General features: G+C 41.2%; 1 protein-coding gene across 5 annotated transcripts in view; it reads left to right on the top strand.

The window, feature by feature from the left end:
- The window catches only part of klhl29 (kelch like family member 29), a 273,769-nt gene that overhangs the window by 153,390 nt on the left and 97,797 nt on the right, over positions 1–22,582 (top strand). For 4 of the 5 annotated variants that reach the window (XM_017302254.1, XM_008398295.2, XM_017302252.1 and 1 more), the window contains 2 exons: positions 12,596–12,734; positions 20,457–20,653. In XM_017302254.1, the coding sequence (XP_017157743.1) occupies positions 12,596–12,734; positions 20,457–20,653 (336 nt within the window). Of the gene's footprint in view, positions 1–12,595; positions 12,735–12,868; positions 12,959–20,456; positions 20,654–22,582 lie in introns of all 5 variants that reach the window. The other variant, XM_008398293.2, reaches the window with a different exon arrangement.

A 22,582-nucleotide genomic window follows, 5' to 3' on the forward strand; every position in this document is an offset into this window, starting at 1 on the left:
CATTATTATCATTATGCTGCACTCAGGTCTCAGATACAGCCGCTGTTTTCCTATGTGCTGCCTTGATCTGCTCTGAAGGCTAAAAAAGTATTATATTAGAGATTAAAACTTAGATTACAACTTCACAAGGACACACCAGCAATACATAAGCACTGAAGCATGCTGTGCACAATCAGAATTTGTGGGGCCTTCTAGTCACCTAACAGATTGTTTTCTATCCCTGGAGAGAAAAGGTGGAAGGGAGGGAGGAGCGAGCTGAAGGAGGGAAGGATGGAGGAAAGAAGCAAAGATGGTGGGGTGGTGGTGGGGGAGGAGTGATGAAAAGCAAAGATTACTCGCCTGATTCCACTCTGTAGGCTGTGGAAGCTCATCCCAGGCGTGCAGTCTGCCGAGAAGACTCCCACATACCTTCTAACCCCTCTACTAACCTTTCTGCTCGAGCTGCTATGACTTTCACAAAGTTACACAGTAAACACATATCCCCTGTCTTCAGGGGGAGATGTGACATTTATCTTAAGCTGCTCTGGTGACATGGGATTTTCTTTCTTGTACCTTTTTTTTTTTTTTTGGTGTTTGTTTTTGGGGGTGTTGGAGGGACGAACAGTACAGGTGGCTTGGACTTCTTACGGTTTAGGGCAACCTGGAGGGGTAACGCAGTCGCCAGAGCGTAAAGCCAGAGTGGAACGTCCACGAGCCAAACTCATAAACACATCCAAGGTGAAAGAGGAGCTGGGCAGCAAGCTGACATTCTCTCACACCCATAATCGGACGCCAGTACGTGCCTCAATCTGAAGGCCGAGCGAGAGGGCCCAACACAGCTGCCTTCAGGCCACCCACAACTTCAAACTTTTTGGGCTTCAATCATTTTCTGTTTGCATTTTATTCAGTTTAATTGACACAAGCAGGTTTTTACCTATATACAGCACAACACAAACTCTGTTTCTTCTTTTTTTTTTTGGTAAGGCCTTCCTCGTTTTGCCTTTTTAAGAAAAGCTTTTGCAGGAACTTCTGCTGTGGTTTCATTAGTCTTCAGCAGCAGCAGTTACTTACTCAGCTCCAGTTTTCGGTCCTGTTTTCAATCCCCTGAGATGCTCCGTTAGTGACCTGTAAATACAACAAATACACACATTTAGGGGCCCCCGTTTGTGTAGCAGCATCTCATTAAATGAAAATATCATCAAAAACATTTACATTAGCAGCTGAGTTTAAAAAGTGAAACTCTTGTTGTATAAATTCACTACCTTAGAGTGATGCATTTCAAACAATGACGACTGTGGCACACAGATGGTGAAAACCTAAAATGAGTTTTTCACAAATGAAGAGCATTATGTAGAAGTAATGAGAATAACTTTTATGTTATTGCCCAACAATCACAAGAAAGGCTGCTGAGCTGACAGTTGTCCAGCAGACGGTGACTGACATTCATTGCAAAGCGTACAAGTCTGTCTGTAGGAAACATAATCATGGAAAGTTGAGTGGAAGGAAATAGTCCTCGAGCCCTGTAAAGACAAAACAAGTCATACACAAATGTAAACTAGACATAGGCTACAACGTTAGCATTATTTGTGGTAAGCCGACCCTGAAACTCTCTTATTATAGTTATATGATGAGCCTCAGATGAGCCACATAAAATCATTTATTTCCTGATTTTTTTTTTCCTTCTTTGGAATTGGTACCAGATATTCAATAGAACAAGTTTATTCTGTATGGATGACTCTTCCTGTCTGCTTTCTCTGAATATTTGAATAGATATTTTTCTTCAGATGTGTTTTCGGGGCTTACAAAAGCTGAATCTGAACTTAGTACGTTTCCTTTTACAATCTCTACATCTCGTTTTCCTTTATTTTAGCACGCAGCTTCTGTAGTTCATCACATTAAGTTTCCCAGTGTCCGTCTGCGCTTCCTCTGAGAAAAATCTCCATTCGGGAAGAAACTCAGACTGCAGATGATCAGCACATGTGGAAAGGCTTCCTAACTTTGAGCCTTGAGGCTAGTTTTGCATTTGTAGTCATCCTGATAGGAGATGGGTTAATTTCAAATCTCTGCCTCAGTGAGCTCTTGGAGGAGAAGTACTAGAGTTGAAACTGCAAATGGTAATAATATATTTTTGGGGGGATTGAGGGGGTGTGGGGGGAGGGTTGTGCTGAGCAGCACTTGATTCTTTCAGTGTGACTTGTATTGTAACACAAGCTCCTCTAATGCAAACTTAGAGGTTCAACTAACCCTCTAGATGATTCATAAAGAGCACACAGGTTGCAAAGGTGCTTTTAAAGGCTTCTTTGCATGAACACCTGCCTCCTAATGATTCATTTCTCTCAATTAACCTTGTTTTTTTTTTCCAGCAGGGTTTATAATGCGGATTAAGACAACACGATGCCCCCTCCAGCAGTTTCTAAAAGTTTAACTTAACCATAATTAACGGTGAAGATAGAGGAGTGTTGGACAACCACTGGGTTGTTATCAGATCCCCTCCCAGCATACAGTACGTTATCTTCACCAGCCAGAAACGCCTCCTGAGCCACAGCATCGCTGTTAGCATTAGGATTATTTTCAGGTGACATTGTTTTTTCCCCCGTAGCTGGGTGTTTGTGCATGCAGACATGCGTACGTGAAATTTCATTAGCATAGTGTCCACATATGCATCTCTGCACATTTGTCTCCGTGTTGGGGCCCGCGCGTTGTCCATGGTGACATTGTCCTTTGGCTGCAGGGAGGATGGATTACTCAACCCTGAGCTGAGCTTGACAATGACGTCCTTCGTGATGCGTTCGGATGAACGTTTTGCTCTTTTCTGATATGCGCTGCCTCGTAGTCATATTTTATGTCCTTTCAATTTTGTCTTGTGTAAGAACACAGACTTAATTCTTTAGCAGGGTTTTATGAAACAGACCACCAGAAAAAAAAAGTAGAAGTGGAGAAAAGATTATGCATGGCTTTTAAAAATCTTTGCAGAAACTAATCCATATGGTGTGTCTAGACATTGCATGTCTAAAGACTAAACTTTGTGCTTTGCTTGGTAACAGTTCCATTGTAACTGTGGCTTCATATCAGACTGGAAGAGTGAACCTCTGTCTCATTTTCAGCCTCTAAAAGTTTTTCTTCCGGAAATGTTTTGTGTTTAGCTCCAGCCATCTCCTCGTCATGCCTGACCCGTCTCCCTATACCAGACAAACAAAGGGACCCCCACAGCTTGATGATGCTCCCACCATGTTTCATGGTTTCATGGTATGCTCAGAGTAACATGCAGTGTTAGTTTTCACCACATGTAGCATTTTACTTCTAGACCAAAAGGTAAAACATTGCTGTCATCTGACTGCTTCCACATTTCTGCGGTCTCCCCTTCAAATCTAATGCAAACTGCAAACAACGCTAAAGATTGTAACCTGAGAAAACGTGTGAACAAATTTTAGGGGTGTGAAAGTTCTTGCAAGGCATTGTTGATTGATTTAAGCCAGGCAGGTCTGTCTTTTTTTTTTTTTTTTTTGATGCACATTTTAGCAGATTCCCTAAAGGAATCAGTTTTCAATATGGCTTTACAGTCCTACATGATTATCAAACCAATCAATGCTGAAGACTCACGGATGAAGTAAGAATGTGAAAATTTAGAATAGCAGCGTTTGAGTGATTTTAAGTTTGAAAATTAATGAATAACCCACAGTATCATCAACCCTTTCTGCAAAGTACATCTTCATTTTTATTGCTGGTGTTGAAGGCCGTCCCTTTTCATTTTAAACAGTGCGGCTCCGTTTTAATGCACGGTTTGTGATGGAGCTAAATAAATCGAAGCTCCAGTGATGCAATGTTTCTGCTGCTGTATAAATGTAAACACATCTGCCAGCTGAAAACAGCCAAAAATCCAGATAGCAATTTGGTTCTGACAGAAAGGCTGATTGTTTACATGGAATACATTCTGTTAGCAACAACCTGCTGTTACGAGGTGCCACCAGTCTGTATGGCATTACTTTCAATGTGGCAGGCTGTCATAGCTTAAAATTTAATCATCCACAGTGCACACATTTGTCCTCTCCCAGTGGAAAAAAAAAACTATCCAAAAGTTTTCCCTTTTTAACATATAAATAGTTGGACTATCTTAGAATTATTAGCTTACTCAGTGCTCATTACATCCTATTTCTTTGTGTTCCTGGCCCACTCGCTTGAGTGGCACATTTAGCTGCCTTCCAGGTTCCTGTTGGAAATATCACATCATGTGATCCAGATTAGATGAATCATATCAGCGAGAATATAAACATTTCAAACAAACAGTGATTCCTTGGACACTGAAAAGCTGACTGTAATGTCAGCTTTTCAGTGTATCAGGTATGTCCTGCGAATGTTTCATAAATGTATGAAAGTATTCGTTCTTGTTTTTTCTCACGTTTAAATCCCTTTTGTTTGGATTTTAAGCAACAGATTTTACACAAAGCAGTGCATGTTGGAAGAAAGACATATGCATGGGTTTCATTTTTTTGAGATTCACCAATCATAATGCGGGGGTTAGGGCCTTAAAAATTCCTGTTGTGAGGAATCGTTAATTATTTATGCTGGCAGCAGAGGAGCACGTTGAATGTGTGTGAGCGTGAGCAGTCATTTAGGTACTATCTATCAAATCATTTTAATGTATCTTTAGTATCCAGTAGTGGTGATGAGCAGAAAGTAGATCCTCGCTTCAACTCTGACATTTCCAGGAAGCTGCCACCGCCTCCAAATCCGGCATGCTCCACGACAGACCGGAGGAAAAGCTCAGAAGGATAAAACCGAGCAACTTCGCTGTAATAAGTTCAACCTTCTTGGTACTTGCTGAAAGTTATTCACCCTCTCGGAGCTTTGAATGAATCACAGACATGTCTCGGGTTTGTTATTGAAAACACAGTTTCCTATTAAATAGCTTCTTACATCTCTGTGCTTCCTCTGACTTCATTTCTAACACCTTCCTGATCCTAAAAACGGCTAACAGCGAGCGTTTCTTACTCTGTAATAGCTTTCGCGCCAAAGCCATTACTGTTGTTACTCTGACCTGGGTAGCACTCAGGTATGGTGTGTTCACTGACAGGAAAAACATTGTTTTTTTTTTTTTTGTTTTTTTTTTAAGTTTCCAACTTGCTTCTCACTGGTCATGAGAAATCAAAAGAACAACAACAAAAATAACTAGTCAGATTGTGGCAATCAGCTTTTTTTTTTTTTTTTTTTTTTTTTTTTACGCAGGTTGGACCTTCTCAGACAGTAATTTACAACACACTCCGAAATAAATATCTTAAGTTATTTAGATTTTTGCCAGCAACAAAACCTTAAAACCACAGAAAGTACGTGTTATGTATTTCTACTTCAGTACTTGAACTTTTTATGCAAAGTGTCTGAAGTATTTCTGTCCTTGTGCCAGCATTGCAGCGCCTCAAGGAAGGAAGGAGCATGTCGGGGCTCCTGTTTGCTATCCACAGGAGTATCCTCTTGTTAAAACTTGACTATGACCGCTTGTCAGACACTGTACCCCCTACCTGCCTAATGAGGAAGCCACTGTACCAGCTGGGACCGGAGATTTTTTTTTTTTCCCCTCCATCCTCTCAGTGAACACAAAGAACAGAACACATAGCATGACATCCTGTCACAATGTTGCAGCAGGCCTTTGGGTGCTCTATGGGCATCTTTGTTTGTGCTCCATCTTCTGAACTTGTGTTGGTGTTTGCTTCAATTTAGTTTCACAGTTGCCAGCTGTTTGTCTGTGTATGCACACACACTTGGCCCCTCCGCTGGTGGGTCCTTACAGAGGGTCTCGGCATATAGCGCAGGACAGAGCAACTTGGTTTCTCTTTTTTTTTTTTTTTTTCTGTTGCTGCAGGTTTTTTTGATGTGTTATTGTGGAAGGAAACAAAGGCCCAGGCGGCGTCTTTGAGGGGCACAAGTTCCTTTTCTCTTTGTCTCCCCACAGCTCAGTCCAGACCAGTTGACAGCCGCGGTGAGGCTCCAGCGGTGCAGCACTAAAGTTTAAAGCAAGAGAGGTGGATGGGGGGGGGATAAAGCGCCCTCATCATGGACTATTCTCTAAGGCTATAAGGCGCCTGTGCTCTCCTACAGATTGAAATCAGGACAGCTAGAATCTCAAGGGGTCTTGAGGATTTCTGATGATGCGCACGAGCTGTTCTGCCTAGAGTAGGCAAAGGCTGTTGAGATGTCTCCAGAAATGAATGTGGCGATGATTGTTCGAGGTACGTTTCAGAGACTGTGTGACGAGTAATGGCGCATTGAAGCGAAATTGGGTTGCGCGTGAGACGTGACGGCTTTTATCCACGTGAAAGCTCTGTTTGTTCCAGCAGATGGCATCTCCATGAGTTGGCGTGATGGTGTTGATATTATTTTGCACCTGCTAAAGTCTGACATTTAGCCATCGAGCCTTTCGAGACGTTCATAATGACGGTGCTAGGGAGTGATTGCTGATGAACCATTCAGCTTGGGTGGTGGTTATCCCCTTCCATTCTTAAAAACGAAAAACAGATATAATTTTTTTTTTTGTACTTTGTTACTGCCTTAAGTATGATCTTAAGTTTTTAAATTACAGCGAGAATTATCTCAACAAACTTCTCAGAAAGAGGTTTGTTTTAGCTTCGTGCAAGAGCTGGTTTGACTTTTTGAAGTGAATTTTATGGATTGGCAAAAAAAAAAAAAACAACTTGTTTTTATTTTCAATCTTTTTGTTTAGCTGTACAATTTAAAAAATATGGTAAATTTAAAAAATCTGATTTCTCTTTTTTTTGTTATAACATTTTTAAGTGTGAAGCACTTTACATTTTTTCGCTTCCTTAAATTACAAAAAATTATTTCAAAAACAATATTAGCACAATCCGTTAAATTATTTGAATATAATTGGATTATAATTTATGCTGAACATTTACAAGATTCAGCAAAAAGTCATATTATTCAAGTTATTAATGGCTATTTTTGTGTTAACTCCAACATTAAAATAAGACGCTTCATTTTATTATTCATTCTTTAAAATACCTCATAAATTTATTCTAATTATTTTTACAAATTTTATGAGCAAATAAAGGCGATGCAATTTGCTTTGAAATGTTTTTAATGATTGTACTATAACAGAGCATCTTTTAATGCCACTAAATTAAATGTTCTTATTTGTTTAATTACATTTTCCTGTGAACAAAATATATTCTTGTGTTTTGGATAAGTGCAGGATGATTACATCGGGAATTAAAGCAGTAATAGAAATAAAATAACATATTTACCCAGCTTTGAGAAGGATGCTGTTTGCGTATGCTGTGCAAAGACCAACGTACAACATGGAGCTGTTAAGTTTTTATCAAGGTCATAAATAATTTTCTAAACATACAGGCTTTCAAGCAGATTTAGACGATGACAGTGCACCTGTAATTGTCAAATATTTAATTACGCTGATTTTTACATCACTCCAGTTCTGCTCTGTTTTGGAGAAGCCATTTTTGAGACCCGTCCGTTGCTTTAGAAAAGCTTTTTACTGAGAATGAGCTTCTTTGTTTGCAATATTCTAAACTGTGCCTTGCACTGTGTGGTCTTACTCTGCCTTTTCTTTTTCTTTGAAATAAAAATTTTCTTTGTATCAAAGGCTTTTGCTTGAGGAAGCCTATTTTGATCCAACCATCTCAGCCTCTCATCCTCCTTTAAAAGGTCACTCAGCTTCTTTTTGAATTCTTCCTTAAATTTACCTTTCAAAGCTAAAACATCAAAAAAATGTTTCTGATACTGTAAGTTTCTATTTATTCTAATCAAGAAGATTATTGTTGATGATGATGATAAAAAAATAATACAATTGGTAATAATTATGCATGTAAATATTCAATACTATTTTTTCCACAATATTTTAACAAAACAAGAATTTCTAAAAAAAAATGTACGTTTATTTATTTCTTGAAAATGTTGAATGTGAAGAACATATCACGTCAGTCATCCAAAGAGAAAAACTGTAATTTTATTTATTAGATTTGTCAAATTTCGTTGCCCAAACATTGACCAGAAGGCAGAAAAATATTCTTAAATCAACAATTTTATACTTATTTTTTTTCGTTGCCAATTTACAAATAAAAAATATTGTCATATTTAAAAATAATAATTTTGTTGATTTTCAAAACAAAAGTACACACCCTTTTAACAATCTAAAGACAGCCATTATGGTAGAATTTGTACATTGGCTTATTGATCAGGGAGGCTGGTTTGTTCTGTGTAATTAAGCTGCGAGTTCTGCTGATTGATTGCTTAAAGTTTTTAAAAGAGAAGTAAAAGGTCAGAACGAACACATCAGCATCCGTTTAAGAAGCTAAACGTTGAATGTTCTCCTTCTGGACAAGCCAATAGAGGTAATTATGTGTTTACTTGTTAAAAGGCAGGATCTCTTTTGGAAAGAAAGACAACAAGGGGAACTAGAACTGTTTTAAATGGATCTTTTTCCTTATATTTCTCTGGTGAAATAAAATGTTTGGTGTAACGGATAATTCTCCTAAAAAAATAAATGTACAAAAGGAAGAGAATTTCTGTTTTTCTTGCCAAAGTAATATTTTGTTGTTTTTTTTTAACAAAATGTTAAAAAATATATATTTAAAAAAATGATACAAAGCATATTTTTTTATTTTTAAAAAGTAATTGTATTACTTTGGAAAAAATATTGAGTGGAAATAGTGGAAATACCTAATAGAAATTAACAAAATATATTTTATGTAAGGCCACATTTCAATTTAGTTAATACTTCAATACTTTTTTGCTTTTAAAAAAAAAAAAAAAAAGTAAAAACATGGAATAGAAGTAGTTTATGTTCCCAAAACTGCATTACAGAAATCTAGTAGCAGATTTATCTCATTTAATTCTTTACTTTTTGAGCAGAGAGTTGCCTAAATTCATACACAGTTTAAAAAAAAAAAAGAAAAATCGAAAACTTAAGGCACCGCTTCGTGAATGGTGGGGTTTTGTGTAGCACAAAATGGTGGAACTACAGATGTGCGTGCAAAACCCCCAAAATGGCTCCCAGTTCAGCAACCAATCGCATGCCGAGTCGTACTCTCGCTGCCGCCAATCAGTTGTTCGGTAACCGACTCACGGCGGCGTTTGGTCGGGAGGCCGAGTGCAAGCTGATAGGCTAGTTGAGATCCCACCTGAAGACCTCATTGGCCGCAGAGCACAGACATGTTTGAGTAGAGTTACTAGGCTGAACAGCAGAGTTGGTGCAGCGTTCATGCCCCCACCGCGGCGTGTCGGCCAATCATGAAAAGATAGCGCAGGGTGGCGGTGTTACCGTGAGGCGCTCGGGGGGCAGGACAATGTTCTACGACATGGCATCAGTGTTTGCCTTGTGTGTCACCCTCAAGAATTGCACTGTAGCACACAATACCCCAATGAGGGTGCTCGCTCACTTGGAATCGTACCACTATGTTATCCATCTGGTGTGACTGAGTCTTGCAGAGCTTTACAGTTCTCAAAGATTTTCTCCGGAGAGTATTGAGATGTTTCAACGCTGCCTTGGTTCCATTGAGCATGGCTTTCCTTCTCCACACTTCTGTGTGCCCATCTCCAAAAACGGGGACGCCATGTGCAGTTTCATGGTCCTCGGTGGCGACGAGTTGTTCTGGGGGGTGCTCTGCTAATGCACCCCCATGAAGCCATAATTAGCTTTTCCATCACGCTTTCAGGTGTGTGTGTGTGTGCGCAGCTCCGAGGGAGGTGCCTATTGTCTGTTGACAAGTGGAGTTCTCCATCTCTCCCGCTTACTTTCCCCCTTTCTTGGGGTGAACTTGTGGTATGAGGTGTGGCTGATTAGAGGTGAGAGCCATAGCGCTGCCTGGAAATCCTCTAATGCAGACTCCGAACTGCCGTGCTTTCATTATTCAGACTCCATGTCCACAAAGTAATCAGAAATCTGACCAACTGACAGTGGCAAGTGGAAAGTAGAGAGAGAGAGAGAGAGAGAGACTGATGAAAGACGAGGCAGCCCTTTGTGTTTTTGTGCGGATGTCTATGGCTTACATGAACCATGGAGCCGTGCAACCAATCAGAGTACAGGAGATGTACTGTCAAAAACAGCAGCACTCATTATTCTCTGCCTCAATTAGTATTCAGCATGTTTAATAACCAGGTCATTTTCTTTTAGGTCAGTCATTCCTTGATGCAATAACTCTGGAATAGAGGCGTGTTTGTTCTTCTTTTCTTTTCCCCCTGTTCGAAGCACGTATCTGAATCGCACCTTATTTGTCATGTGTCTTTACGCTGTATAATTTCAGCCGCTGAGGTAATTCATAGCTGAGCTGCGCGTGTCAGGCGGGGAGCATAGAAGGAGCTAAATGAGCAGATATTCTAGTCGAACAGAAAGGTGAGTGTCGTTCCAGGTTAATTAAATCCTAGCTCTCAGTCTGGGACGAACACAGACCTCTGTCAGGATGATGACAACAAGAAATCCGTTTTGGTCATCGGCACAATCGGATCGGTCAGTTTCTGGCGTTTTTGAACCTGCTTAAATCACGCATTTGTTCATAAACATCACCTTCCTCGTAGCACATGACATTACTGACAGCTGACTCACCATGGCAGTCATGCAGATGAGGTTGCTATTGTTCAGATTGGCACATTTAAGCTAGTTCTGTGAAGGTAGTACGCAGTTTAGCTTTAGGGAAAGGATTTGCCACCTTTTTTTTGTTTTTATCTGAATTATTCCTTATCTCACATGGTTCTGCTCGCTCTCTCCTGGATGGTGTGCCTTTTTTTTTTTTTTTTCCACGCAGGCTCTGCTTTCTGTGCCTCACAGTCTGTAGCCTCAGCGAACCGCTCTGCTAATGCCGCAGCGTTTGTCTGGAAGGCGCCTCCTTCCATAATCACGATGTTCCACGTCCCCGTTCATCTGTATTTAGCAATCGAAGTCTCTCAGAGCTCTGTTTTTAGTGGCAGTCTCAATAGGAGATTAACAAAGCGTCGGCGTCGGATCTCCCTCCCAGAGCTGTAGGATAAGTTGCCAGTCTCCCGCTGATTTTCACTCTCAGCATCCCCTCATGGTGCCTCATTAAGATGCAGACAAACAAGCGCCCCCGACCCAACGCTACAGTAAGGCCAGGCTTAGCATGGCGCTGCTTCGCCACATTTCTCTGTGTGCCGTGGCCTTCAGCGGCACATTGCTTCTGGCTCCACGCATGTTCTCTCAGAATGTGCTGTCCTTGTTCCCCTCCCCCCACGACTTTATTTATTTGTTTATTTATTTATTTATTTATTTTTTATTTCCAGTGGAGGATAAGTGTGTGCGTGGATGGGTGTTTTTTTTTCCATTGAAAGCGTGAGAGGAGAGGATGGTGGGATTAGCGGATAACATGTGAAGGTCAACTCTGTGCTGAGTACGGCTTAAGTGAGAGGCCAAAGATTTTGATTTCATTTTGAATAATGCATTGACAGTGTCTCTGTTTTCAGTCCTCTGGTATTTTAGATCCTCTCTAATCTTGATATTAGGTGCGTGACCAAGATCCTTTACTCTTGGTGCTGCTTGTTTACTACAAGTTTAACAATCTCGCTGAATATAAAAAAAAAAAAAACTGTCTTTTTGAATACTGATGTACATTGTCTTCCAAAAGTGTTCATACTGCTTGAACTTTTTCATATTTTATCAAGGTACAACCGCAAACTACAATGTGTTTTTTGAGGGATTTTATATGAGAGGCTGATACGACGTGGTGCGTGGTTGTGAAGCGGAAGGAATTTTCTTTGTATTTAGTTTTACAACGGAAAATCAGGAAGTGTGGCAAGCATTTCTATCCGTCCTGCCAGAGTCAACTCTTTATAGATCCACCTTTTGCTGCAGTTGCAGCTGCAAGACTTTTAGGGTCCGTCTCTTCCAACTTTGCACTTCCTGTGTAAAGACTGAACTCTTGGTTTTCATAACGTGGCGTTTTGAATACGGACAATAAAAGCCTGAATTGTATTCTCACATGACCACATGCTTTGTGGCAGACTGCACATTGCCACCCTTACGTAACGGCCAGATTTGTGGCATGCGCGACTAATCGTCCTGCTAAAAGATTATTGAGGCAAGTGGTTGCTCTAGATTTAATTTAAGATTATTAGAGTATAGAGAGCTGAACTCAAATGATCCCCACAGAACAAAAATGTCCTTTTACTTCACGAATGTGAGCTACCATGTCGTCCGACATAAAATCACAATAAAACACATAGAGGTTTGTGGTTGTAATCTGACAAAATGCGATAAGGTTCAAGCAGTCTGAAGGCTTTTGTAACACTAGTTTTTCCTTTCATTCATTGTTCTGCCAAACACTAGCCTTTTCTGAGTAATTTCTTTCCACCCTAAACAGTTTAATATATGATTTATTTTTTGACATGCACATCTCTATGCTTCCTTCTTTCCGTTCATATTTGCAGAAATGCTTGACCCAATCTGTACCTATGACTTTTCTGCTATGCGAATAAGCTAAGCCTGGTCATAAATGTGTTCTGCAGTCTGCACCTTTGTTTTCTTGCCATGCTGTCCATGCACTTATCTTTGTGTATGCATGTATGTATGAAAAAAAAAAAAAAGACGGTGAAATTCTCAACCTCACTATGGCACTGTTTGTTTCTTTTTCTTCTTCTACAGAGATGTTGAAGGAGTTGAACCAACAGCGCAGAACAAAAGAGTTTACAGACCTGAAAATTATTGTTGAAGGCAAAGAGTTTGAAGTCCACCAAAATGTTCTAGCTTCCTGCAGCTTGTATTTCAAGGACCTGGTGAAAAGGTTTGCCTTCGCTCCCCCCTCCCTCCTTCCTCCCCCCTCCCTCTTCCGCTCTCCCACCAGCTCTTGATCCAGCCTGTTCTTTTCATAGGGCGCATTTGTGTTGCTTTTTTTCCCTTCCCCTCTCTCTCTTGCAGGTGTGTGAAGACTTTGGTTCCTAGCACAGGGCCAGCAGCCATTCCTTCCTCCACCCACTCAAATGAATGTATCCCAAACCGGAGAAAAAGGTCAACATTCGTCATTACCTTTTCCTCCCCATGTAGGGCGATTTTAACCACATTTCCATTTTAATGAGCAGTAAAAATGTTCCATGACTGGGGATGTTTTTTTTCTTTCTTTTTTTTTTGAAACTCACCGAAGGGCCATAACAAAAGAATCATACATTGCACACATTAGGTGGTAATTTGCCAAAGCCCCACTGTCCTCTGCAGGCAGAGGGACTTTTTATTTATTTATTTATTTTTTTCCTGTCACCAGAGCTTCAGTGTTTTGTTTGTTGCTAATTCTCTGAGTTTTTTCTTTGATTACCAGCCTTTTCATATGCTAATACATCTGGGTTAGTGAGTTTAAGAAAGGAATTTCAGAAGCATTGACAAAGAACAAAACAGAAACACGGCTTTCACAGGTCCTCCCCACCTTTCACCGACGCATTCAAATGAGTTAAATTCAAGTATTCCCCAAGTATTCTGTCCTTTGTTGCTCCATATCCTTTTGTCTTCACTGGCTGTTTTGTGAATACAAGTACCTGCGTGTCAGTCCCATGCATGACTGTGTGTCCTTATTTTTGTGCTCTCCATGTTTTCCAGCAAGGTAATGCCATAAATCCCTAATGTCGTCATCTTTACTTCAGATCCCTGCAGGTGCTTTCGGCTTGATTGGACCCAAACTTGCTTTGCCACTTTTATGTTTATGTAGTGTGATTTTTTTTTTTTTTTTTTGCTAGGAAGGAATTGCTTAGCACGAGGACAAAGGAAAGCCAAAAGATGTACGCTCTAGCGATAGCGGCGTTGCCGTAGGGAAGTCTCCTACTTTGCCTCGTAGTCACAGTGTCACGACGTTGAGCTCATCAGAGGACAGAGTGCTGCTTATCAGCTGCGGCGGCCTCCTGGCTTGCCACAGATACACTTGTTCCTCCTGAACAGGGATGGAGGGGGAGCGGGTGGAGGGCGGAGGGTTCGAGAGCCAGAACCGAGGTGGAGAAAGGCGAAGAGGCACGTTCTTATGAGGACCGCTCATCTCAATGACAGCCGCTAACGCCATGAATAAAACACAGATGGCCGGTTTTGCTTTGACCTTGACTCTAGCGCACCTGTTTTCTTAGGCACCTGAAGTGATTTTTGATAAAATAGACGCCTACCCCCTTCACCCCCACCCTTCTTGTGAGCCTGTCCATCACGTTGTCTCAGCCGCAACTCTTATCTGGGAAGAAGCCCAGATCATTTATGTGCAAAGATAGAGCCTCAGCACAGCAAAAGCCCCCAGAGGAGGAGGGTTGAATTGTATCGCGCTCATCTTCATGCCTGCTGCGTCCTTCATTGTCTGGTTCCCCTTGTTTCATCGAACTCTTCAAGAGAGAAAATCGTCATCAGTTAGTTAAATATTAGTGAAACTAGTCTGATTTGGAGCTTCATCATTTAACTTCCCACTGCTAAATCTTGAATGCCACAAAAAATTTCAGGACCTCTGAGATGTTACATAAAATATGATGTAATCTTACATCGATTCTTATAGCTTGGTAAAAGTTTGGATTGCTCAGTAACTGGTCAGGGCCACTGATGCTAACAGCATTATGCTAACATTTAGCTGGGGCTAACGTAAAGAAAATGGGAAGGCAGCACAAAAACAGACTTTGCACAGACGAATAACAGCTTATCTTGGCCGTAACTGACCAGAGGCTCGTCTGCCTCTGAGTTACGACCTCCCATGTGCCGCCCGGGTCACTTTTTGAGCCTGGCTCGAATTATGCTTATGCTCCACGTGGCTCACTACTGTCCACATCTTTATGAGGTCAAATACCAAAAATAGGAAGAGAGGTGCTTTCATCTTCTAATATACTCTGTACTCCACCCCTCCTCAGCCAGCTTGTTCAGAAGGCATTTACTGCCGGTCAGAACCCCCGTCAGCTCATAAAACACTCCGGCGTTACGAGAGTGTACGGTATCTGCTTAGGCCTGGATGTGTGTGYGTGTGTGTGYGTGTGYGTGCGTGTGTGTGCGTGTGTGTGTGTGTGTGTGTGTGTGTGTGTGTGTGTGTGTGTACRGTAAACAACAGGTGTGCTCAGGTGTCTTTATGTGTGGATGTGTTCACAAAAAAAGATGTACTAATGCAAAATTTGGGTGGGCAGTATTAGTCAGAGCAGAAGAGGTGTTATTTTTGCAAAATAAGGAAAAACACATCTACATTTATTTTTGTGGCCTACCCACACACACACACACACACACAAACAGCAATCCAGTGGCTTTGAAGAGATATCAAAGCCCAGGCAAAATAGTTTACAGGCTTTTATTGGATTTTAAAATGAAAATCTGAAACAACAAATTAGCATTTGTTGGGGAGGCTCCACAAAGTTTGCACTCGACGTCATATGCTGCACCCGCAGGACGTAATGTCGTTCCCAAATGTACAGACACTAGCGCCCTCACCCCTTCCTAAAAACCTATTACCTTACCGTTAAAAGGGCCAACACACGCAGCGCGGAGACAGATCATCGCTGGTAATTCCATTTTTACCCCTCGGGATTTTCCAATAAGTGTGCTTGCAGGCGTTTAATTTATGGCGACTGCATTGTCACACCACAGTAATGTGAAAAGCTCCGAGATCTTTGAGTAGTCCCGACACGTGCTTTGTCTGCCGTTTGCCCCCGCCCCCTCCTCAACCATTTTTCCATCTGTGTCGGCCCGTGAGTTTTTGTGCGCCTGTGAGTCAGACGGCGTTATGACCGTGAGATGTGCAGGGAGCTGTTTTAATGCCCATTACAGTGCCCTGTGTGAATACTACTATCCTACATGCTTTGTTCAGCCCTCTGCTGCACATTTCAGCCTGGGGGAGAGGGGGAGGCTCATAACGGTGCTACCCAAACTCTGTTCTGTTGCGTTGTTGTGGCTAATATTTAAAGGGTCCAGTTTTCCAAATTACCAAACCTAATTATGCATCAACAGCACACAGTGTGGTGAATTTATTTGCGTGGTTATTAGTTTATTACTTAATCCTAACAAGGCGATTATATTAAGTTCAGCAGGTTCTTCGGTTCAGGGAGAGGGATAGATGTACTGTGTATCAATCCATCAAACTTTATTTATGTAGCACTTTAACAACATACTGACAACTGGGCCAAGTACTTTACAGATTAAAAACGACACACACACACACGCACACACACGCACACACACACACACACACATACCCCCACAGCACCCAAACCAACTCTCTGAAAATCCTAAATGCCACGGACAGAAATATGCTCCTGGACATATACAGAATGGAAACCCAACAATCACGCATGCTTCATATGTTTCAACATTAATTCAGAAGCATTGTAAAAAAACTCTCACATAGGGTTAAAGGAGCAGAGCTGCTGGGAAGGTAACACTATCATTACTGCAGGAGAAAACGCTGAAATTAAAACATTAAACATAAAATACAGATAATGAAAAGTAAAACCTTTAACGGTAAAGAATGAAGCCATTCTCTTAGAAATGCAGTTTACTACATAAACATTCTGAATAGGAAAAATAAAGTAAATTCTTACAAAAAGATGCCCTAATGTCAACGGGTTTATATGCGAATGCTGGTTCAAATAAGACATTACAAGGCAGATGGTGTTCAACAACTTAATTGGAAATTATTTATATGGATTTTATCTAAAATAGCAGCTGCTTTATGCGGCTTGTTGCAGGAAGCATCAAGCTGCTAAAAAGCTTGTTGCTTCATGCAACTTGTTTAAACCATGTAGATTTGTATTTTATTAACAAATTAAGCAGAGCACAGAGAAGAGAACACAACTTTGTTATTCTGATGCTAGTCATACTCTTTAAAAGTAGGTTTTAATGCCAGCCAATTTACTAGTACCAGAACTTGAGTTTGTGTTTGGGGGAAACGCAAAGACCCGACGCCAAACAAGCACTAGCATCCGATTTGATATGTATACATGTTTTTAAAAAATGTTTGATTTTAATGCCGTTTATTAAGCTGCAGATTCACTTTAAAACAGCACACCTTATACAGACAGACGTTTACTTATAAAATTGTGAACATGCACCATCTGGTATTCTGCAGTAACACGTCGGTACAATAAGTTGGACTCTGCGAAATTAGTCGGTAGACGTAAAATAAATGGGTAAAACCACCTTTTTCATTTATGTGTCTCAGTATCCACGTAACCCAGTGGCTGTCCCTAGATGAGCTTGTGCTTTGCATAAACAAAACATATGGTCAGTGAGACCCAATTATACAAAATAAACATTCTGGTTTCTCAACCAATTTGCCCACCTGGAGCCGAATGATGACCCTAATGACTTTTAAACATTAAACTAACCTGTCACGTCACATATACTGCAGGTGGTAGAACAGAGCCTTAGAGATGACACACAGTAAACACTTTTTATTTCAACTTTGATCAATAAAAGCCATGTTAAGAATAGTGTATTGGAGGCCCCACAAAATTCTACTAAGGTTTTAACGTTTCATGTAGCTCAACAATCTCTCGCAGAGGTTTTGCGTCAGCATTTTCCGAATGTTTTGTTCGAAAGTAGCACCAATCATGGAGATATTACTGGGCAGACTATTGAGCTGGAATAATTTTTTTTTTTTCTTTTACCCACAAATATGATTTCACAAGCCACAGTTAGATGATGAAACCCTCCTGGCAGTAATCCTCACACCCGCCCAACTGAAGCTTTTCTCAGAATCACGATAATAGAAAGGAGTCGGGGAAATGATCAAATCGGAAGTTCTCCTCAATGACGTTCAATTGAGATCATATCCAACAGTGATTTTACTTTTTTTTATGCCAAAATAGACTTCCTCAAAGTTACCCTTTTTAGGTCAAGTAAAGTTTTGGGCAGGTCTGTCAATCCGATGTCCACATCGCTCCCCCATCCTATCGGTGTTGATGGCTCAGTGTTCACACTCGGCTGGATGGTTGGCGCTTTTAACCTCTCCACCCGTCGCCCTGTCCTCTTCGTCCTGTAGAGGGTCCGCTTGTTTCTGCGCCTGTTCAAGAGCAACTGACTGTAGATCAAATACCATAAACTCAGTGCAGGAAAACGGTAATAAAGGGGAAGGAGAGAAAAAAATAACCCAGAATCCCAACACTGATAAACCTTTTGTTATATCCATTAATACAACCCGTATCTGATTTATGTTGTGACAGAAATTAAATGCGAGCCATTTTTAGTCCAGCCGGTCTTCGCTTTGCATCCTCTATTTTAGCATATCTCTGTAGTGCACGTTCTCACCCCATGAAAAATGGTCTGGTTAGAGCCAACTAGATGCATTTCTTCCCACCCCCCACCTCCCGTAAACTGGCTTTTTTTTTTAGGCTCTGAGATGAATAAGGAAGTGCGTGGGTGTGTTTGTAATGTTGACAGGCTTGCAGGTTTCCCTACAAAAAATGTCCTTCTTGAATAAGTGCTGCGTTCCTCACAAACAGATTTCTCTACCTGAGTGTGGCAATCTTCCTCGCCGCTCGCCCTATCTATCCTCCCTCTGTCTCTCCTGTCCTCGCCGCCTCCTTCTTTCAATATTTAAATCCGCGTCTGCAATCAAACGCAGCATAAATATCCACCTCTTTTGGAGAGCTCCGGAAAAGTCATTTCCATAACATAAGTGCTTAGACAAAACAAACTGCCACTTGAGCCGGTTTCCCATTGCACTAATTGACCAAGATGATGAGCATGCTCTTCTTTTATTTTTAGCTCCCCTCTCCTCTTCCTACCTTTTCTTCTTCCCACCTCCCTCCATCACTTTAACCCTGACACACACTCCCCCCTTTCCCTTTTTTTTTTTCTTTTCTGTCTTGCTACCTGCCCCCCCACTGCAGGGCTTTGAGAGGAAAAAGGGCAATAACGCTGTGTGGCTTTTTGCTTTGCAGGAGGAAAAACTGTGTAACCACTTTGGTTTTTTCAGCCAATGTCCATCCAGAGACAAACGCGGTCGTCTTTCGTTTTTTTTTTTTTCTATTTTGGATGACCTTCTCCATTCTCACTTCCCGAGTGCGCCTCATAAATGACGACTAACGCCTCAGTTCATACACCACAGGCTACTGATGATTATTGCAGCGGGGACAATGGCTCTGTTGAGGTGTGATGGCGTGTTTATCCGGGGTGGGCGGGGACATCTCTTATTTAAAAGACCAGGGTACAGTCATGGAACACACCTAAATTTTCCCCTCAGAAGGATGGCTGCTGGCTGCCTGTGGAAGGACCGTCTCGCCCTGCCTCCCTTTTCCTTTTTTGCCTCCTCGTCATCAACTGCATCAACCCTCCTCTGCTTCCCATCTCTAGCCTTCAACTCCAACCATTGTCGTGTCTGTGTCGTGTCTGTTCTTTTTCTTTTTTTTTCTTTTTTTTTACTTTTTCTTGTTTTGGCCGTCTTCGTCTCACTAAACGCTGTCGCCACTTTCTAATTTATTCCTTCAAAAAAAAGAAATACAAGAGGGAAACAGACACCTGTGAACGCACGCGCTCGCAGGGAGACAGACAACACATAATCATTGCGCCGGCATGACTGGCAGGAGCAAACTGCCTCCATCCATCTTAATGCAGGCTACTTTTTATATTGTTGATGTCCGTATCCGCAGGGAGCGAGACATGGTAGAGGGGGCATGCAGTCTGCGGTGCTTTGATTCCATTTATTTTGCCCTTGAGTGGATTATTGTTTCACATGGGACATTAAACATGGGTGGTAAGGTGTTATTTAATGCTCTCATACCTCCCCAAGGGGATCCTGCACGAGAACTAATCTTGGCCATTTGATCCGAGTAAAGTCACAACGTGGCCCAGTTCTGAAAGCGTCCTATTGGGCCCCGCATTACGGAGGGATATCGTATTCTATTTAATTTGTGCATCCAAGCACTCCCTGGCACCTCTTACGTCACCCCAGTAGGAGTGGATACACAAGCTTTGATATCCAACACGGCAGAGTAGGCTGACGGACAGCGAGTCGCAACAAGCTTTGACCGGCACATATTCCTCACATGGCTACATGTTTGTCTCTTCTCCATTTTCTCCATTAAGCCTGTCATGTATGCTTGCTTTGCAATAAACTCCTTGCATACATGCAACCAGCCATAAAAATGCATGCCTTCTTTCAAAAGCAATAACTTTTTTTTCCATTTGTTTTTTTTTTTGTTTTGTTTTGTTTTTTTGCCTAATTTTATTCAGAGGAGACATTTTGTTTCAGATGCAGCGCTATAGTTGTAAATCTGCTTTCCCCCCCTCCTCATAGAAAAGTAGAAACCATCCACAGTTCTGTTTTTTTCCCTTTTCCTCTTGGTGTTATACTGTTGTGTAACGACTCTTATTTTCCTCCCAACTCTTGTTTTAGCTGTCTGTTTGTTGTGTGTGGCATACATGTCTTTGTGTCCCTGTCTTCCTTTTTTCTGTCTGTTTGCTTTTTGTTTGTTTTTTGTTTTGGTTTGGTTATTTTTTGGTTTGCTCCTCGTTGCGGTTCCTAAGAACACCTCCCTAAACGTGCCTTTTCTCCCCGCCGTGATTGGTTGATCAGGTCATCAGGGGAAACGAAGAGCGGGGAGATGCTGGAGCTCACCATGAGCAACATCGGCGCCGATGTGCTGGAGCTGCTGCTGGAGTTCGTCTACACGGGTTCGCTGGTTATCGACTCGGCCAACGCCAAGACGCTGCTGGAGGCCGCCAACAAGTTCCAGTTCAACACCTTCTGCAAAGTCTGCATCTCCTTCCTGGGTAAGTTATTTGGGACCATTCTGATTAATACGTCATGTTGCAAAAAGATTCATACCCTTAAAAATGAATGCATCCTGTTGTCGTACAACCAGAAAATGTAATGTATTTTATTTGGAGTTTGTGATGTGCCAACTCAAATTGGTGCATATATATGAAGTGGAATGTGAATAATTAATAGTGGTGCTTCTAAAAAAAAAAAAAAAATCAGAAAAGTGTGGTGTATATTTGTTCTCATTGCTCTTTTAATCTGCTACCCCTTAAATTGCAGTCAGTTGCGTGCCATCCAACATGTGATTTAATCTCAGTGTAAAACCAGCAAAACAAACAAAAAAAAAAAATCATCATAATCTACACAAAACAAAAAAGGTTAGAGATAAAACAATACCCCAGTTTTTTAAAGATCTCGTGGAGCAATGTTCAGTCTTTCAAGCAAAGTGTAACGTGTTTTAAAACTTCAAATCTGCCGTCCACCTAAACCAACGGGCCGGGCGAGGAGAACTTCATTCAGAGAACCAGCCAAGAGGTCCAAGCTAACTCTGGAGGAGCTGCAGGGATCCAAAACTCAGGAGTAGAAATCTCACTACATTATCATGATTATTATAAACTCCACAAATCTGGTCTTTGTGGAAGAAGGAGCTCTGGCCAGATCGGATCTAAACTGATGAGTCGTTGAAAACTATCACTATAGATCAACAGATCATACAGAAGGTAATGCGTGGTAAGGGCAGCATAGTGCTGGGGGAAATTTTCTGTATGTGGAAAGAAGCTACTTAAATCTGACGGGAAGGCAAGTGGAGCTAAATGCATTACAATCTTTCTGGGAAGCATGTTAGAGGCGCCAGTGGACTTGAAATTGGGAAGAGTTAATTAAACCTTTCAACAGGACAAACATTCAGTCAGAGCTACAGTGAAGTTTAGGTTGAAGCATAGTTATGTAGTCGAACGGTACAGTCAAAATCCAGACCTAAATCCAATTAAGATTCTGTTAGATTTGAGAATAGCTCTCCATCAAACTGGACTAAACTTGAAATATTTAGCGATAAACAATATTCAGACATTTCAGTCTATAGATGTGTTTAGCAGGGCTGTTGTAAAAGAATATTTTAGTAATTGAGTACTCTCTCGATTATTGTTATGATTAATCGAGTATTCGGAAATCTCTCTCCTCCTCTCTCTCGTATAAATATACCAGCAGCATTTTCCCTGCATTCGCTTTGAAACGGTAAACATGCAGTGTCGGGAGGAAAAAGGCTGTCATACTCCAAACATCTTATTGGTCCTTCGAAAAACAATAAAAACTCGGAGAATTTGACATTATGCTGCTAGCCCTTAGCGACAATTCATAGGCGGAAGTGAGAGCGCTGCCCAATACGAATAATGACCTGGCTTGAAAACAGCACGCTATATAATAAAATTAGCAAAGCTTCCAGGCAGATAAATTTTCCTGGAGGAATTTTAATAATCGAGGTCCTTGAATCATTGGAGGAATTGTTACAGCTCTAGTGCAAAGTCGGCGAAGACTTAACGGCTGTAAATTTAGCAAAACTTGCGACTACAAAGTGTTGACTAAAAAGAAATGCATGCCACACTTTTCAGTCTTTAAGAAATTACCTGAAACCATGTGTCCTTTCTACTTCACAGTTATTTCATTTGCCAGTCTATCACATTAAAGGTTGAGGTTATCAAGCAGGGAGGAAAAAGTTCAAGGAATTAATTCTTTTTTATATATATATATATATATATATAAACAGAAAAGCTTTTCCAGTCTGCACAACCTCACAGTCGGTCTAGGCCAGAACTTACATTTCCTCCCGGAGTTAAACATCATGCTCGTTTTTGTCATGTCTCCACAGCTCATAGCTCTGTTAGAATTGGACTTGCTAACTCTCTCAGCTGGGCACGGTGCCTCTGATCCGCTCCCGGTGGACA

Source organism: Poecilia reticulata, linkage group LG21 (assembly GCF_000633615.1).
Source record: "Poecilia reticulata strain Guanapo linkage group LG21, Guppy_female_1.0+MT, whole genome shotgun sequence".
NCBI classification, from domain to species: domain Eukaryota; kingdom Metazoa; phylum Chordata; class Actinopteri; order Cyprinodontiformes; family Poeciliidae; genus Poecilia; species Poecilia reticulata.